The 15,074-nt window shown below is 52.1% G+C and overlaps 4 protein-coding genes across 4 annotated transcripts; 1 reads left to right on the forward strand and 3 right to left on the reverse strand.

Moving 5' to 3' along the window:
- Nucleotides 1-587: 587 nt before the first annotated feature.
- Nucleotides 588-1,992, reverse strand: SWE1 (tyrosine protein kinase SWE1; the record flags this gene model as incomplete). The annotated part of the gene is made up of 3 exons (XM_083194524.1): nt 588-1,274; nt 1,324-1,929; nt 1,984-1,992. The coding sequence occupies 3 exons, from the start codon at nt 1,990-1,992 to the stop codon at nt 588-590; spliced, it is 1,302 nt and encodes a 433-aa protein (XP_083049437.1).
- A 6,305-nt stretch (nt 1,993-8,297) lies between these two features.
- DCD1 (deoxycytidine monophosphate deaminase) lies at nt 8,298-9,550 on the reverse strand (the record flags this gene model as incomplete). Its single annotated transcript, XM_083194525.1, has 3 exons — nt 8,298-8,342; nt 8,415-9,481; nt 9,529-9,550. 3 exons carry the CDS (start codon nt 9,548-9,550, stop codon nt 8,298-8,300), a joined length of 1,134 nt encoding a protein of 377 aa, XP_083049438.1.
- A 1,602-nt stretch (nt 9,551-11,152) lies between these two features.
- ACO1O0_005099 (uncharacterized protein) lies at nt 11,153-11,887 on the reverse strand (the record flags this gene model as incomplete). The annotated part of the gene is made up of 1 exon (XM_083194526.1): nt 11,153-11,887. One exon carries the CDS (start codon nt 11,885-11,887, stop codon nt 11,153-11,155), a length of 735 nt encoding a protein of 244 aa, XP_083049439.1.
- A 1,983-nt stretch (nt 11,888-13,870) lies between these two features.
- Nucleotides 13,871-14,398, forward strand: ACO1O0_005100 (uncharacterized protein; the record flags this gene model as incomplete). Its single annotated transcript, XM_083194527.1, has 1 exon — nt 13,871-14,398. One exon carries the CDS (start codon nt 13,871-13,873, stop codon nt 14,396-14,398), a length of 528 nt encoding a protein of 175 aa, XP_083049440.1.
- Between the last annotated feature and the right edge of the window lie 676 nt (nt 14,399-15,074).

Consider the following 15,074-nt stretch of genomic DNA (forward strand, 5'->3'; position numbering starts at 1 on the left):
ACTGTGCGGAGGTGCTCAACAAGCCATCCTCCAAGCAGACTGCGCATGCGTTATCGTAACAATGCCAGATCATACCATGTTCATACCGTTTCCTCGTGAGAATCATGAGCCAAAGACCAAAACCCAACCTCTGGCGCCGACAAGATCCATGACAACAGCGTACGCCTACCCCTTCCGGTATCCATATACTATACACAATTGCGATAGAAACGCGTAAACTCTCAAGCAATCGCAGACCCGTCGCTCTTCTTCCATCAACCGCTGACTCCTCCGCAACGCATTTCAACGATATAGTTCGGGTGCCAAAACTGTCGCAAAAAGACCCATCATATTTCGAGCGTGAAGACCCCGCCTGATCCTGTCATACTCAGGCGTTGTCGCAGCATGGTGGTACAGGATACTCGATGTTGCCGCAACTTCTTCCAATTCGCCTTCCCGAAGTATCCATTCAAGCCGTGTCGGCTTCGTTTCTCTTTCCAGCATAGCGCTGCAACAGTTCCAACGCCCAGACGAGTTCATATAGTATCCACAGTTGGCTTTACCAACTCGACTTCGTATCTCTTCAAGTATCTGAATCCACCGTCGCCTCATACGCCCGTCATTTCGGTGTCGACCACCTCCACAACGGCCGGGGACTCGGTTTCAACTGGGCCCCAGCGCCCTTCAAAAATGGTCGCCGGGGCTGTACGTCGCTGCGCTATCCATTGCAGACTACCAAGACTGAGCAATTGGCTAGCAGTTGGTCTGTCTTGCATGTTGTTGGACATCATCCAGCTGATTATAGAGCGCAGCGACTCGGGGTTTGTCGCATCTTCCATGAAAGCAGGCGGCTCGAGCAGCTCGGAGCGCTTGTGGGTTCCAAAAAGGTCCCCAGCATCATGAGTGCGATCAGGTTCGTACTCATCGTTATAAAGACCGCTGCGATGGGGATTCGTCTCGCAGGAGGCAGTCCACGCCAAGCTTGGCACGCCCGAGAAATCTCCCGACCTGAGCTTGTGCCAGTCCTCGCCGTTTCCAGGAATCTCAACATTGGCAATGGCTTCAAATATAATCATTCCCAATGAGAAGATGTCAGACGAGCACCCAAATCCTCCTTGAAGCATCTCAGGTGCCATATACTCACGGTCACCCTCGGTGTCAAGGGGGAGCGTGTCGGAAAGCGACCGAGCGAGCCCAAAGTCACCAATCTTTAGCGCGCCCTCAAATGTGACAAACACGTTGGCTGGTTTCATATCTAGATGCATGAAACCGGCGTCATGAATTTCCTTTAAGCCCTACAGATGTATTAGCGTGCGCTTTTCCAGACAATCGGGTGTTGCTTACCATGGTCAGATCCAGGAGGATCTTGAAGATGCAAAAGTCATCCAGACGGCCGAAGAATCCTTCTCGAGAATAAAAGTCCTTGAGACTTCCATTCTCACAGAATTCAGTCTGAATGTACAAGTGGTCATCTGCTTCCCAGTCTGCCATGTACTGGACAACATGCTCAGCATGGCCCAAGGCTTGGAGTGTCCGAGCCTCCTTGAGTTTCCTTTCTTTATCTCCAGCGCCGCGATAGGGGTGCTTGGATTTCTTGACGACGAAAACACCATCTTTTCCAGGAGTCGAAGTCGGATCTTGATGCCTGACTGTACCTGGAGAGTCGTGTAGGTCGATATGGTGATTCCGCTCTTTCACTCGATAAACTATCGAGAATTCGCCGTCTCCAATCTTCATCACATCATCAAACAGACGCTGCAGATTGGGCTCAATATTGTGATCTCCAAACTTGCTCTCGTCATGAATTGGTGTTGAGAACAGAGTAGTCGACGACCGGAAATCACGTTCTGTAGTTGGTGTAGCCGGAGGGACCCCACTGTTGTCGCCGAGACCGCCCAAAACACTAGGATGGGAGGCAGGCAGCTGGCCTGTATTCTCAGGGAAGGATAGCTCCAGTGGAGTTGGAGGACTAGGTGTCATCCCGGCAGGACTTGCTGGACCAACTTCAGGCATCTTAGCAAATTTTTCCCTGAAAGGTGACTTCAAATTATACTTACAGTTCGGTTGACGTAGTGGCGGTGGACGAATGGCTGAGAGAAAAGGCCCGTCCCTGGGACCGAGGCTCTTGCGGTTGGCACTAGGGCTGTCGAATGGCTCGTCGCAGCCCTGTTCGCTCTGCTCACTGAGATTGCTCAGGTTGCTGAAGCTTGGAGTCATGCCATTCCTGGTAGGGGTCGGGGGGTGCCCAAATACTGAGACTCGTTCGTTGATTTCATCGAACAGGCTCATGTCACCATCGAAGTCATGTACCCTGTCTTGAGTGTTGGGCTGTCGACGGTCAAAGATCGAATGGCCTTGCCCAGAAGTTTCCGTTGGCGGTTGAAACGTGAGAGAAGAGATACCACCAAAAGAATTGCGGTTGTTACCCCTGTTCTTCTTCGCGCTGATGGGTGTACCGGCTGTGGGATACGTATTGAAGCGATCTGATGGCCTCTTCCATGGTTTGCAAGGCGTGTCCGGAGGCACGAGCTTCTTCTCCGAGTGTTCTGGGTTCCGATTCACCTTGGAGATCAAACCAGTCGATCCGAAAGCCCCTTGATAGAGGAGGGATCCCGGGTTTGGGGTAGCCTGTCCCAGCAATGAGTGCGCAGCAGTGGGTCGTTCGGCACCAAGGGGAAGAGAACGTGAGAAAGGGTGAGGAATGAAGTTGCTGGGTGGGGGTGCAGGGATATAGTTCGTAGTCTCTTCTGTCAAGCTGTTTCCAGAAGAGGATGCGCTTAACGTCTGAATCTGGGAGAGTGGGTGATGTCCTGGAGCATTTCGCGTCTCTGTCGACTGGAAGTTTGGATTCGCCAAAGTACTGGAAGCGAAGAAACAACCGCCATTTGGTACATCAAATTGATTACCGGCCACAGGAGCTCGAGGCCTGGCTGGTGTTGAGGCGACGTTGGAATCCATCTGAGCGAGCTGACGCTGACCAGCACGCCTTCCCCAGGAGCTCTTGTCACCGATGCGTGGAAGCATTGTTGACCTTCGCAGAGATGAGGAACGTTTGGGAGGTGCTATTAATGGTGTCGGTGGTGCTGCCTGGAACTCACGATGGTGTTCAAAGCGGTTGGTGGTGGTCATTTCCAGCTCCCGGCTTGTGTCCTCGTGGATTTTAAAGCCAGTGGTTGTAAGGTTAGACCCAAAAATGCCACGCTCAACACTTTGCTCGAGACTCGACACGCCGTGCATGCTCCGTCGCTTAGGTACCGGACTTCCCTGATATGGCTGGTCGAGATTCATCATGGCATCATTCCGCTTGAGTCCAGTGGCGCTGAAGGCAATAGAGTCGCTCTTAGCGTCTAGCGCTTTCAAAAAGGCGTTTTCTGAAGAACCGGACACGTCAAGATGTAGGCTATGCCGCGAAGGCTTGTCGCTGCTCTGGGGCTGTATAGGGACGGGACTCGTTGGGCTTGTTGGGATCTCGGTGTTTTCTTGCTCCAAAGAGAGTTCGGTTGTTGCCAAGAACAACGCGCTTGATTGCTGCGTAGCAGCGTTTCCCTGATCCGAGGTGGCGTTCAAAGCTCGTCGCAGCGGACTCTTCGGCGATACGCGGGCTCGGGCAATCTGTCGTGATGGAGACAACGTTCTCGCGGACTTGACGGACCTCAGAGATAATTTGGTGCTTGGCCGGAGTGGCGTGAACGCTGGAGATTGAGAGGTATTGGAGTCAGTGGTGAAGTTTGCCGCCGGTGGTGCAGTCTGCGCATGTATCGAAGAAAAGGAGTGGTCGTGAAGCCGATTCTGCGGGGTCAAGCGGTAGCGCCTGCAGGGTGATTGTGGTGAAGGTGGTGTCGAACCGTCAGATTTGCGAGAGGTTGAGCGAGATAGAAATCGCGATGGGGATCTGGAGATGGACCGTCTCAGAGAGCGGACAGCCGAGGTCATGTCTATTTGGTGCGCGTGTGTTGGTGAAGGCAGCGCGAAGGCACTGCCACCACGATCGGGGAGAGACATGGCTGGCGTGGGAGGAATGTAATTGTTGACAATGGCTGTTTCTCAGGGAACGTGGGAGGGTTCCAGCACGTCTGATGACCGCCAAGTCAGAAGGTACGTATATCTGAAGCTAGTCTTGGGACCTGTTTCAAGGAGGTTCAGAAGGTTCGTCGAGCTGCAGAAGGAAAGGCAAAAATGGCGGATCACAGCGCGGCACTGTAAGCACAAGGCCAAAAGTGCTGTAGGATGATGTGTGGCTGAGGTGAGGTTGAGGTGAAGGCGAAAACCCCCTAGGTCTGAGGCGGATGAGGAGTGTTTGTGATCTAGGTCGCCTGATGCGGCGAATCGCTGAGGAACTCCTGCCAACAAGGACCACTCTAGACCATGGCTCGATTAACGGTGAGGCCGAGGCAGGCACGATGCCCAAGGCGAGAGTCTCTCTTCGCAGCGTCTGAAGCCTCGCACCTTCCAGTCGGGTGGCCTAGCGGGTCACACGCCGTCAGGGTCGTCTTGCTGGAATGCGGCAGGAAGGCGCCGAAGGCTGAAGATTAACACGGCGATGTGCGTGTGGTTGATCGAGTAGTGGACTAAGCGCAAAAGTCAATTACTGAAGTAAACAAAGGTCATCATCCCCCATCAAGGTTGAAGATTGCCAACAAGGCGCTTTCTCAACCGTGCGTTGTTGCGCTCTTCTGCGGGGCGCGTCGATACGTTGGATGTTGTTTAGGTTGCAGTTTAAGTCGTACCTTCCTGAAGGCCAGTCGCTCCGTTTGTGCCTGCGTGGCCAAATCCTTTCTCTCCCGGACACTCAGGTCCACACTCCTTCACTTCAGCAGTCGATGGAAGGAACCCCTCATGACATGGCGTGGATCTGCTTGGTTGGACGCTTTGTTTGGGGCAAATCGTCTGGGGCTTTGACTCAGAACAACAAAGGCAGCGCCAAAGTGGCAAAACAGCGCGCCCTCCCAACGTGCTCAGGAGATGCTCAGGAATGATGCAAAAAAAAAGTTGGCAGAACAAAGAGGGTGTGGGAGGATGCGACGACCGTAGGTCTACGTGCTTGAAGGAGCTGGTCAATCAATCAGTCTGACACGGCAAAGGCGAGACAGGAGGCCAAATGTCCCATCTGAGCTTGACGCGGGTATGGGTCCTCTTCCAGCCCACGACCATTTTTGTGGGCAGTCGCGCGCAGTCGCGCGCAGATGGAGGTGACGCATTTGTTTACAGGTTTTCCTGTTTGGGCTTAGCGTTTCAATTGGACGCGTTGCTAATCCCTGTCACGCGACACCGCACTTAACGGCGGCGTGGCCTCCACTCGTTCATCGCCTCGCCAAAAGTTGGGCTCAATGGAGACATGGCATTCCTGGCTAGCTAGTAGGTATCTACGACGAAATACAAACTGCGCTTCCACAACGAAGAGCAGCTGAGTGGGCAGCTGACCGATGCACTTGATGCTGCGAGGAGGAAACTTCAAACAAGACATTGTGAGGCTTGTGAGGCTTTGGTGAGTGTTTTCTCATGTGATATTTTTGTTTACGTGCCCACCTCTCCGGACAGGACGCGCCCGTCCTGTTTTTGTCCACCTAAGCCACCTTATCCTTGTCCAGAAGCTTTGGCCATGACACATCGGCGGTGGAGCAAAGATAGCCAGGGTCTTTGCGCTTCCCCTGACAGAAGAGTCTGCAACGGAGGGGCCGTGACAGTCTGCGCTTTGCTGATCAAACGGCAGACTCTGACCGCCTCACAGCCTATCATGTTCTTATCCAGCTCCTGTTTCAGCGAAACAAGCAAGTCTACTGTATGCGGCGGGAAAGTTCAAGCGCGTAGCCAGTACGTACGAGCCTGTGACTGCTTCGGAGAGATCCGCCGTCCCTGAAAGGATCGAAGAGCTTGTGAGATCTAGTACTCGTACCTGCATACACTACTTCGTACGAGGTAGTAGTACGAAGTACTACATACGTAGTAGGTGGGCATTTCGAGAAACCAACGCGCCCAAACGCCACCAGTTCGCGTGTGCACTATATTAATACGTACAGCAACTCATGACTGTTGCCATTAGCATGGTCGGTGGCGTGAAAGAGCCGATCTTCGTCAACTCTGGCTGTGATGGACGCTGAGCCTATGTCTCGGGTTGGACTGTGATATGGACGCTGAGCCCATGTCTGGAGACTGGAGATGCCATCACAAGCTCAGCACGGTCCCCAGTTCTCTCAACGGCGCTCAGGCCTCGGGGCCCCAGGGGGTCAAACCCTCCGACCGGCCGACCCTCGTCCCCGTCGGTGACAGATCACCAGGAAGGCCTCTCCGATCAAAACAACAGCAGAAACAAAAACAATTCGACGCGCTCCCTCCCCACCAGTTTGCCATCTAGAGCGTGGGATTAATTTGGCACCATCTAGTAAATTAACGGTCCTTCATGCTGACCGCCCATGTCATTTCGCATGCATGTCCGGGGCTCCGTGAGTTCCGCAAGCACCGCAAGGGACCACAACAAGAACCGCCAGGACCACAAGCCTCAAGCCCTCAAGGTTGACGCGAACGCTCGGGAGCCCCGCCGGCTGCCTAGCCGAGCACGCCAGTCTCCCGCTCCCGTCAACCGTGGTCCTGGGCTTCTGTTCCACCGCCACACTGCGGGCACCACTCGCTGGTCGGATCATTATCGTATCGTACGAGTATCTGATCTTGTGGGCTTGAGAATCACCGTCTACCGGCATCATCGGCATCTACATGCAGTAAATATTAAGGAATTACAAGCATATTGGCGCAAGGCTAGCTTTATGACATACACACCTTTCTTGAAATAATTTTTTATTAGCTCAGCAGGCGTAATTTCGGTCACCATCGTTTGGCTCTTTTCAACCCAACTTGGTCCATGTGTGAGCACTTATATGATACCCCCAAGCCCATTTATTCTATCACACTCCAACCATTTTCTATGATTTCCGATTTTTTTTTCTTAAAGGAAACAAACTTGAGCATTCTAACTATTGATTGTAATAATATCACTTCCAATGCTTTAACAACCCAAAGGATGCTCAAACTCGAGGTGACAGGCGGGGTCCTAGGGTAGGTAGGGCTTAAGATCAAGCTGGGAAACCTCCCCTCCCCCGTACCCCCCACCGCTAAGTGGACTCCACAAACTTCCGAGCCTGCAAAAATTATTGAGCACCTCAGGTCGCGCTTCACCACATTCGACGTGTTTCTCCTCGTGATTCAGACACTCACCCTGTCAAAGCTAACAATGACAAAAGTGACAGAGAAAGAATACAAGACCAACATTAGGATATGCTCGCTCGTCTGAAGGGCAGTCACAGACTGACGCACCATTCAGGGCTGTGTGTTGCGTCCCACCGTTCTGGTACTATCCATACCTACCTAGGTATGCAGCTTGTTGTGGCGGTCAGGACGCGCTACGAGTCACTTGCATGGGCGTTCACTTCCCCCGAGGGGGAGGGGGAGGGGGGAAGAGGGGAGATGGCCATAGCACTACGGAGTACTACGGATACGAAGTACTACGAGTACTACTCCGTACTCGTACTAGCACTCTCTGTTGGTTCTACGGCCTGCCGCGGCGCCTGGTGTAGGTTTTTGGAACTGTGGACGGAACGCTGGCCAAAGCGGTGAAATCGAGGGGAACATGAGGCAAAACGTGGCGATGGAATTCAGAGACTCCTCTATCCTGACTAGGGTGGCACGGCCTTTTTTCACCATCTTAGTATTCCATTGACATCATATCCTGGCAGATCAGGGGTCCCAGTAACCCCATCCCCATTCAATTGTTTCTGTGGTCTGTACGGATGGCGCCGTCACCTGGGGCTACCGTTTTTGACCAATACCTTAGGTATAGTCTTGATGACGTACGTGGTGGCTTCCGATGTATCTACGAGTAGGCGGTTTCATCAATGGGGTTTCTTCCCCTATTCTTCGTACGACGCCTCTATCGTGGAGGAGATCTGTGTAGAGAAAACTATAGCCCGGCATGTCCTCCTCGATGGCGGATACGCTTCGCGATCCGTACCTAAACAAATCTTGCAAGGGCTCTAGAGATGGATTTTCTTTCATTTCGTTTGCCAATTGAGTCTACTTTGGAGGTAAAATGCTGTTATGCTTTTGACGTGGCTGCTTTTGAACATGCGTCGTCTGTTCGCCTTTCTGGTCATGAGACATGGGATGCCCGGACTTCCAAGCGTATGAGATGCACAAAGATCAGCGACCATAGGTGATGACTCTAGGGCTCAGCTATGTATTGTCAACTTGTCAGATATGCCGGCTTTCTTTGTACATGAATGTTCATGGATACGAATATACTGTCTATAAGCTGAGACACGACGTCCCAGTTAATAGAGCTCCATCTTCTCCAGGTGGATGAGGCCGTTAGGGGGCTAGATGTCTTGTTAGCGGTGTACTTTTTTTTTCCCTTTCCAGATGAGAAGATTTTCATTGCCATCACTCACCGGCACAAACTGGCGCAGCTTCACACCCGCCTGTCGGAATACCTCGGCCGTCTCCTTGTCCATACTGTACCCGTGGTTGTACACCACCTCGCTGATGCCCACCTGGCAGATCTTGATGCTGCACGTCAGACACGGGCACGTGTCGCAGTACAGCACCGCGCCCTCACGGATCCTCTCCCTGCCGGCCTCCAGCAGGGCGTTCTCCTCGGCGTGGATGCACAGGCACGTGGCCAGGCCGACACCCGAGGAGTTGCCGTCGTTGCAGCGGGGGCAGCCGCCCTCGCCGCAGTTGCGTAGCCCGCGCGGCGTGCCGTTGTACCCCGTGCTGATGACGCGGCGCTCGCGGCCGACGAGGACGCACCCGACACGGCGCTTCATGCAGTTGGAGCGCTGGGCAGCGAGCGACGCGAGGGCCATGAAGTACGTGTCCCAGGAGGGCCGCAGACGGTCCGGATTGGGGATGTCGAGCTTACCGAGGGTGGCGTACAAGTGGGCGAGGGAGGACGACGTGTTGAGGAGACGGACGGTGGCGCGCGAGATGAGGGGCTGCAGACCATCGTGGGCATCGTAAAGGTGGTCGTCATTGCGGGTGACAAAGTCCTCGAGGCTAATGTCGGACTCGGATGGGCGATTGGAGCGGTGCTGGAAGCGGCGCCAACGGACTGTCAATGGCGCGTCGATGGAGATGAGGAGGAAGAATGGGCGGCTGAGAAAGACGTCGAGGACGGTCTCTGTCGGGATGTCGACGGTGACGAAGCGGCTCCTCCAGCGCTTGGTGACAAACTCGAGCAGTTCTTCGGCCGTGGCAAACGTGTGGGCCTGAGGAACCGGGCGTAGGGGGAGCGATGATGAGTCGGGCCTCGATTTGGGGCCCGTTTTGGTGGTGAGGGCGCTGGAGCTCAGGGCGCCAGTGAATGCCTCACTGGAGGACTTCTCATGGTCTTTATCCTCGGAGGTGGATGGTTCTATAGACGATGCCGACTTGGTCTGGGGCTGCAGGTAGAGGCGTTTGAAACCATGATGCTCGACAAGGTAGTGAGCTACCGTCTTCTTGCCGGAGCAGATACCTGTGCTGGTTAGGATGGAGTCTAATATAACAGAATTGAGCGCGTACTTCCGCAGATGCCAATGAGCATTTTGATTTTTCAGGATGGTCTTTGAGACAAGTGGTCGGCGTGACGCGATTTGGCGCGTCTACCTCTACTAGTCATTTGAAGTTCAAGTGGGGTTTGGGTTTGCCTGCCAACTGTGCAGCATCTGACAAAATAAGGCGGACAGGCTTCAACAATCAAGTGTGAAACGGTCCTGATTAGTATTCCCGTTTGCCCTTCTTTTTTTTTTATCTACCTCAAACAAATGTCGATCTAGAATAAAGTATAGATTGTACCCCTGGTATGGTAAATAACCGCCCCTGGTAAGTCCCAAACTAAGGTAGGTATAGTCAGTCTTTGCAGGACTACTGGTATGAATATTGTTGTTCGAAATGGACTGATTGGTGGTGCTCTGATCCTACCAACTGGCGGGAAAACGACTAAGAAATCAAAATATTTCTGTTCCTCATATTGAATATATGAGGAATCAAATATGGAATGTAGGCGTTACGAGGGGGAGTGCCTTAGTATTGATTATACGCGGCTTGCTAGCCATACTAGCGATGGTGCCACTACTATCTTACGAAGTATACCCCTCCTTAACAAAAATAAATAAATAAAATCCATGCTTCTAAAAGCACAGTTCGCTTTTCTGACATAATACCCGGTGTCGACCAAAAATATGAATGTAGGGACGTTTAGGTGGTTGCGAGATTTCCGAGTGCTGGGTTCACCATCGGCGGTGGCTATATCATGGGTAACCTACTACTATTACTTCTAGGAGGGGTGGCGGTGGCGTTAAAACAAACAAAACATAAAAGTAAACAAACAATAAGCGACGTATACATGCCAGCGTATTGGCAGTATATACCGGATTCGAAGCACACGAGGCCCAGGCAGGTCCTCTGTCATTCATCTGAAACTGCAAGCACGGAGTCGTGGTATTCATGTTGCTTTTGGGAAGTGGCACGACAGGAATATGACTGCGCTGAAGCCCTCCCGGAAGCCCTTATACATGCGCTTATGGGGTTTAGAATGGCTCGATATTGTCTATTGGGACTAAGTATGACCATAGAGTGTTAGAGATAGATGTGTCCTGGTACTGAGGAATCGGATGCGACAGTACGGCGAAAAAGCTAAGTACTTATGGAAGCACTCTCCAATAGAAAAAAGGTACATTCCTCAAATTAGGACGGAATAAAGAAGACGAGACTGAGGAATGGAAGCCGACAGATGAAGATGAAGGGAAGCCACCAAAGTACTCCTTCCTGGACAGGACGGCCGACTAGCTAGCTACGTTGCAAAATATATAGGCAACAAACCTTCAAATACAGAACAAATACTCTATTGAATATATAAAGAATAAACCATTGGATATACGAAGAAATGCCTATTATGAGGAATAATGTTGGCATCACTGCAACTGTTGTTTTCCACCGGTTGCTTAGTAGGTGCAGGGGGCGACAGGTGCACCTTCTTAAAATACATGCGGGAACAGATATTGCAGTCACTGTGTATGTGTTTAGTTGGAGTAATCCGTTGTAGATTGAAAGAGAAGCAAAACTTTGATTTGAACTGTGCTTAGGGCTTCATGCTGTGGAATCCCCGTCCCCCCACCGCCCGTCTCTCCTTGAATGGCTCCTCGTACTAGTCTTTGGCAACAATACTCTGGAGCCACTCGTCGTCGAAACTTTCGTTCTCGAACTCTTCCCACACTGAGTCGACTTCGAGAAGGGTCGTCAGGCCGGAAAAGACCTGTGTGTCATCCATGGCAACAAAGTTACCGCCAGCGCCCGCAGTCCCAGCACCGGGCTCCTCACGACTCCCCTCGCCAAATGGGGTGTCATGGTCCCCTCCACCAGACGGAGGGCTATCTTCGGGGGTGAGGAGCCCCTGGGACACCAGTTCCCCCTTCAAGTCCCGCAAGGTCTCCTCCTTGACCTTCGGGACACTGCCCAGGTCCCCTTCCAACCTGGCCTTGGCCTCAACCCTGGACCGGTACTCCTCCCTGGCCCAGCGCTCCTGGCTGGTGACCTCCCAGATAGAGGGTCGGGAGGCGAGCAGATCAAAGGCGCCATCCCGGTCGCGGCCAAGGGGAGTTTCCAAGTCGGCCCCGGTCCTTTTGGGTTGGGGACCTTCCAACTGCGACTCCTGGGTAGTTTCCACCTCCTCTCTGGCCTTCTTGGGCCGGCAACCCTTCACCTCTAGTCCCTCCACCTCTTGTTCCTCCGCCTCTCGTCCCGGGCCAGCCACCACGTCCGTCCTGGCCTTTTTGGGCGCAGGGCCCTCCGCCTGCGACTCCGAGTCGTCGCGGCTCCGCTTCTGGGGCTGGGGGGGCCCCGGGATTACCACCTTACAACCGTTGACGTTGATAATCGGCATTGCTCCAGATATCAACTGCAAACGTCTTCTTAAAGGGGGTTTCTTTGGTCAGTGGAATACTAAAGAAGGGATTTGAGGGATGACGAACTGACCGGTGGTTATGAGTTTGTGTATGTGTGCGAGTGTGCGTGTGAGCGTGTGAGTGTGTGGGTGTGTGGATGTGTGGGTATGTGAGCGTGTTTCTCTGAAGATCCAATTTCCTCTCTTCTGCGGAAAAGCCGTGAATTTATACGACTAGGAGAAACCGTTGGCAACAGGTCATCAACAAGATACGAACTGTTCTGACCATACATAAACAACTTATACTTCCAGTTACTAGGGAATCTACATGGCGGCCGCTCCCACCATAACCTTGATAAATCTCTTGATGAATAGGGGTTGATTAGGAGGCTTGATAATAGGCTCGGTGGCATAAGAAATGGCATGAAAATACGAATTGTGTACACGGTACCTGGATAGGCAGGAGTTGGTTGGAAGACGTATCTAGGTATTCCTTCGGGGCTCTTATGAAGATGCGCCACAAACACATATATAGGACGTTGTGGGATAGGGGATGCTTAGGAAACAGGATTGGAAGCCTGGAGCACGCACCCTAAAAGCTGATGACCAACTAGGCAAGAAGCAATACTCTTCATGTTAATAACCTTTGAATTGGTTCGGGCAGGAACATTCTGTAGGCTTCTACCGTACGGATATCCATGTCTAGAAATGTACTGCAGGTTGGGGCTACAGGGGCTAACAGATTGGATGTTTACCTATTATTGGTAGTTGGCTGTCTTGGGTAATTCCGCGAGTCCCATCAGGGTATTTTGCGTTTCTGGTAAATCCCAACCTTTTTTGCATGAGATGTCACCAAGGTGATGTGGTACTCTGGTACTGGCTCTAAGTATTGTTTACTTCTACGTATGGAGGTTTATCCAAAGGCGTCAAACTATCCAACTACACATATATTGGCTAGCTGGGAATGTTTCTAGTTGTTGGGAATCCTGTCGATGGTTCTCGGCTCTGAATTGCTGGATAGATGTCAATGGCTGGAACAGACTAGATGTGTACCAGAATTGCTGTAAGAAGGTTGAACGATGAAAACAAATAAACAAACAGTCTCTTAAAATCCAACTCTCACAAATGTATGTAGATTCTCACCATCTCGTCATTACAGACTCATAGGCTTGCCCAGAGTATGTGTAGCCTATTTCGGAAAGATGAACGGCTGGGAGATGCGAGTGATTTCCTATGCATCTTGGCTACCCGAACCTCTCTGCGTGATCCGACGTTCCCCGAGCCGCCTAGACCCCCATGCAAAACCACAAACTGTGGCTGGCTGAATAGTAACTTACCTATAAATTTAGAGTATTTACATAGACCAATCAGACCGCATGTATTGTTCCCCCTTGAAATGTAGATCTCACGCACCTATTGCGTGGTATGGTACGTACATGCATACAACATGCAGTCATCCTTAGCGACCCGAGCAAAAACATGATACCAAAATGGAAAAATGACGTGGCTTAGCCTTGCAGCTCAGCAACTCCAAATGCTTACCTCGTCTTGGCCACTCATGGAGGTGTCGGTGACTCCGAGTCTCCTTAGCAAGATCCCCTTTGATTGGCAAGATGCCTTCCACCAACCATCAACGAGCATCAACGGGCCAAACCACAATGAATCTTCAAGAACATGCAGCCAGAGCTTGGCACTTTCTATTTCTCCTACACCTTTACAGTGCTGGACGGCTGTCTCGGGGTGACTATCTAGTTTTACTTCCATATTAGGAATCTTGGCTGGATTGTGCTATTCTTAACCATGGTGAGGGTGGTTATCATCTCACTAAGCCACTGGGCTTCAGGTTTTTGAATATAAATAAGAGGCTAGCTCCCCCGTCCATCGCCCGTCCGATTCCTCGTTAGTTCAAGCAGACTTATACCTAGATCCTGAATCTCTCATCACCTCATTGGAACCACTATTACTTGGATACAATCTATCGCCATGGCTTTGTTTGCACTGCGCCCTCTCGCAACTCTGGGCCTCCTGTCCAGCCTCTCCCTGCTTTCAGGATCACGGGCCGAGTCTGAGCTCTGCCAATACCCCCCCATCGACTACGAAGGCTATGAATACAAATACGTCGACTGCACCTCTGACTTTGAGGGCCACGACGCGATCGAGGAGTGCTGCGTCGTCTGGACCATGCGGGAGACGTGGTGCGGGCACCAGGGCACGCCAGTCGAGGAAGGGGTCGACCTGCAGCTCGTGCTCATGGACATGGTGCAAAAGGACACGGGCGGCAACCCCTTCGACAACTACGTCGAGCACGGGAACTGGTACGGCAAGTTCGCCTGGGGCACCTCGGCCATCCCCAACCAGGACGTGTACCAGGCCTGGTGGATGTCCTGGATGAAGCAGAACGAGGACTTTACGCCCGCGGGGTTCGACTTTCGCGTCAAGACAAAGGGGTTTGGGAAGGACTCCATCTGGGCGCGCCACGGGGCGCCGGCGTGTGGCAATGAGGATCGTTGATGATTGATGGGTGAAGGACAGCTTGAAAAGTCTGGATTTCAAAGTTGGATAGATGATCAGTGATACATTGTATTTGCACGGTATTAAAAGGAACAGATCGATCTAATCCCGTTGATTGTGATGGACCGGAGTTATTTGGCACTGAACCAATTCCCGAATAAGGCTAGGATAAGTGGTGTGATTACTGCCCTGGTCGTTGGCAACGTGGTTAACCCTGTCTCATGTGCGCGGGTGTATCTGACTTCTTAGGTTCTAATCGTTCAGGGAATTTCCCGATTTGGCAATTCGGTAGGATCTCCCAGTGGACGTCAGCATATGGTTGCCGGAGATGAGAGATGCACTTTGGCCTGCCCATGCTAAAAGCTCCCCTTCTTTTAAGGCTTCGCAGTGGTATAACCGCACATTTTCGACGTGTGGCTTTACGACCAGCGGTCGAATCTTGGACCATAGTAATGTCTCGGGTATTGCAGTCTGTGGAATTAATGCATTGCAACGAGTTTGCCAACTTGACCACGGTAGCGCTTCGGCCGTCTCTGTTACTAAAATAAGACGTCACGGAGGGCCGGTCTGGCTGCGGTGGCTATAATGTGTACTTAATGTATCTTTGGGGAGCGGCTGGAGGAATTTGGTCCATGCAGGTCATGGTAATAAGCACATCCAGCGCAACCACGAATAT

Source organism: Amphichorda felina, assembly GCF_050947745.1.
Source record: "Amphichorda felina strain 45539 chromosome Unknown scaffold_5, whole genome shotgun sequence".
Lineage (NCBI taxonomy): Eukaryota > Fungi > Ascomycota > Sordariomycetes > Hypocreales > Bionectriaceae > Amphichorda > Amphichorda felina.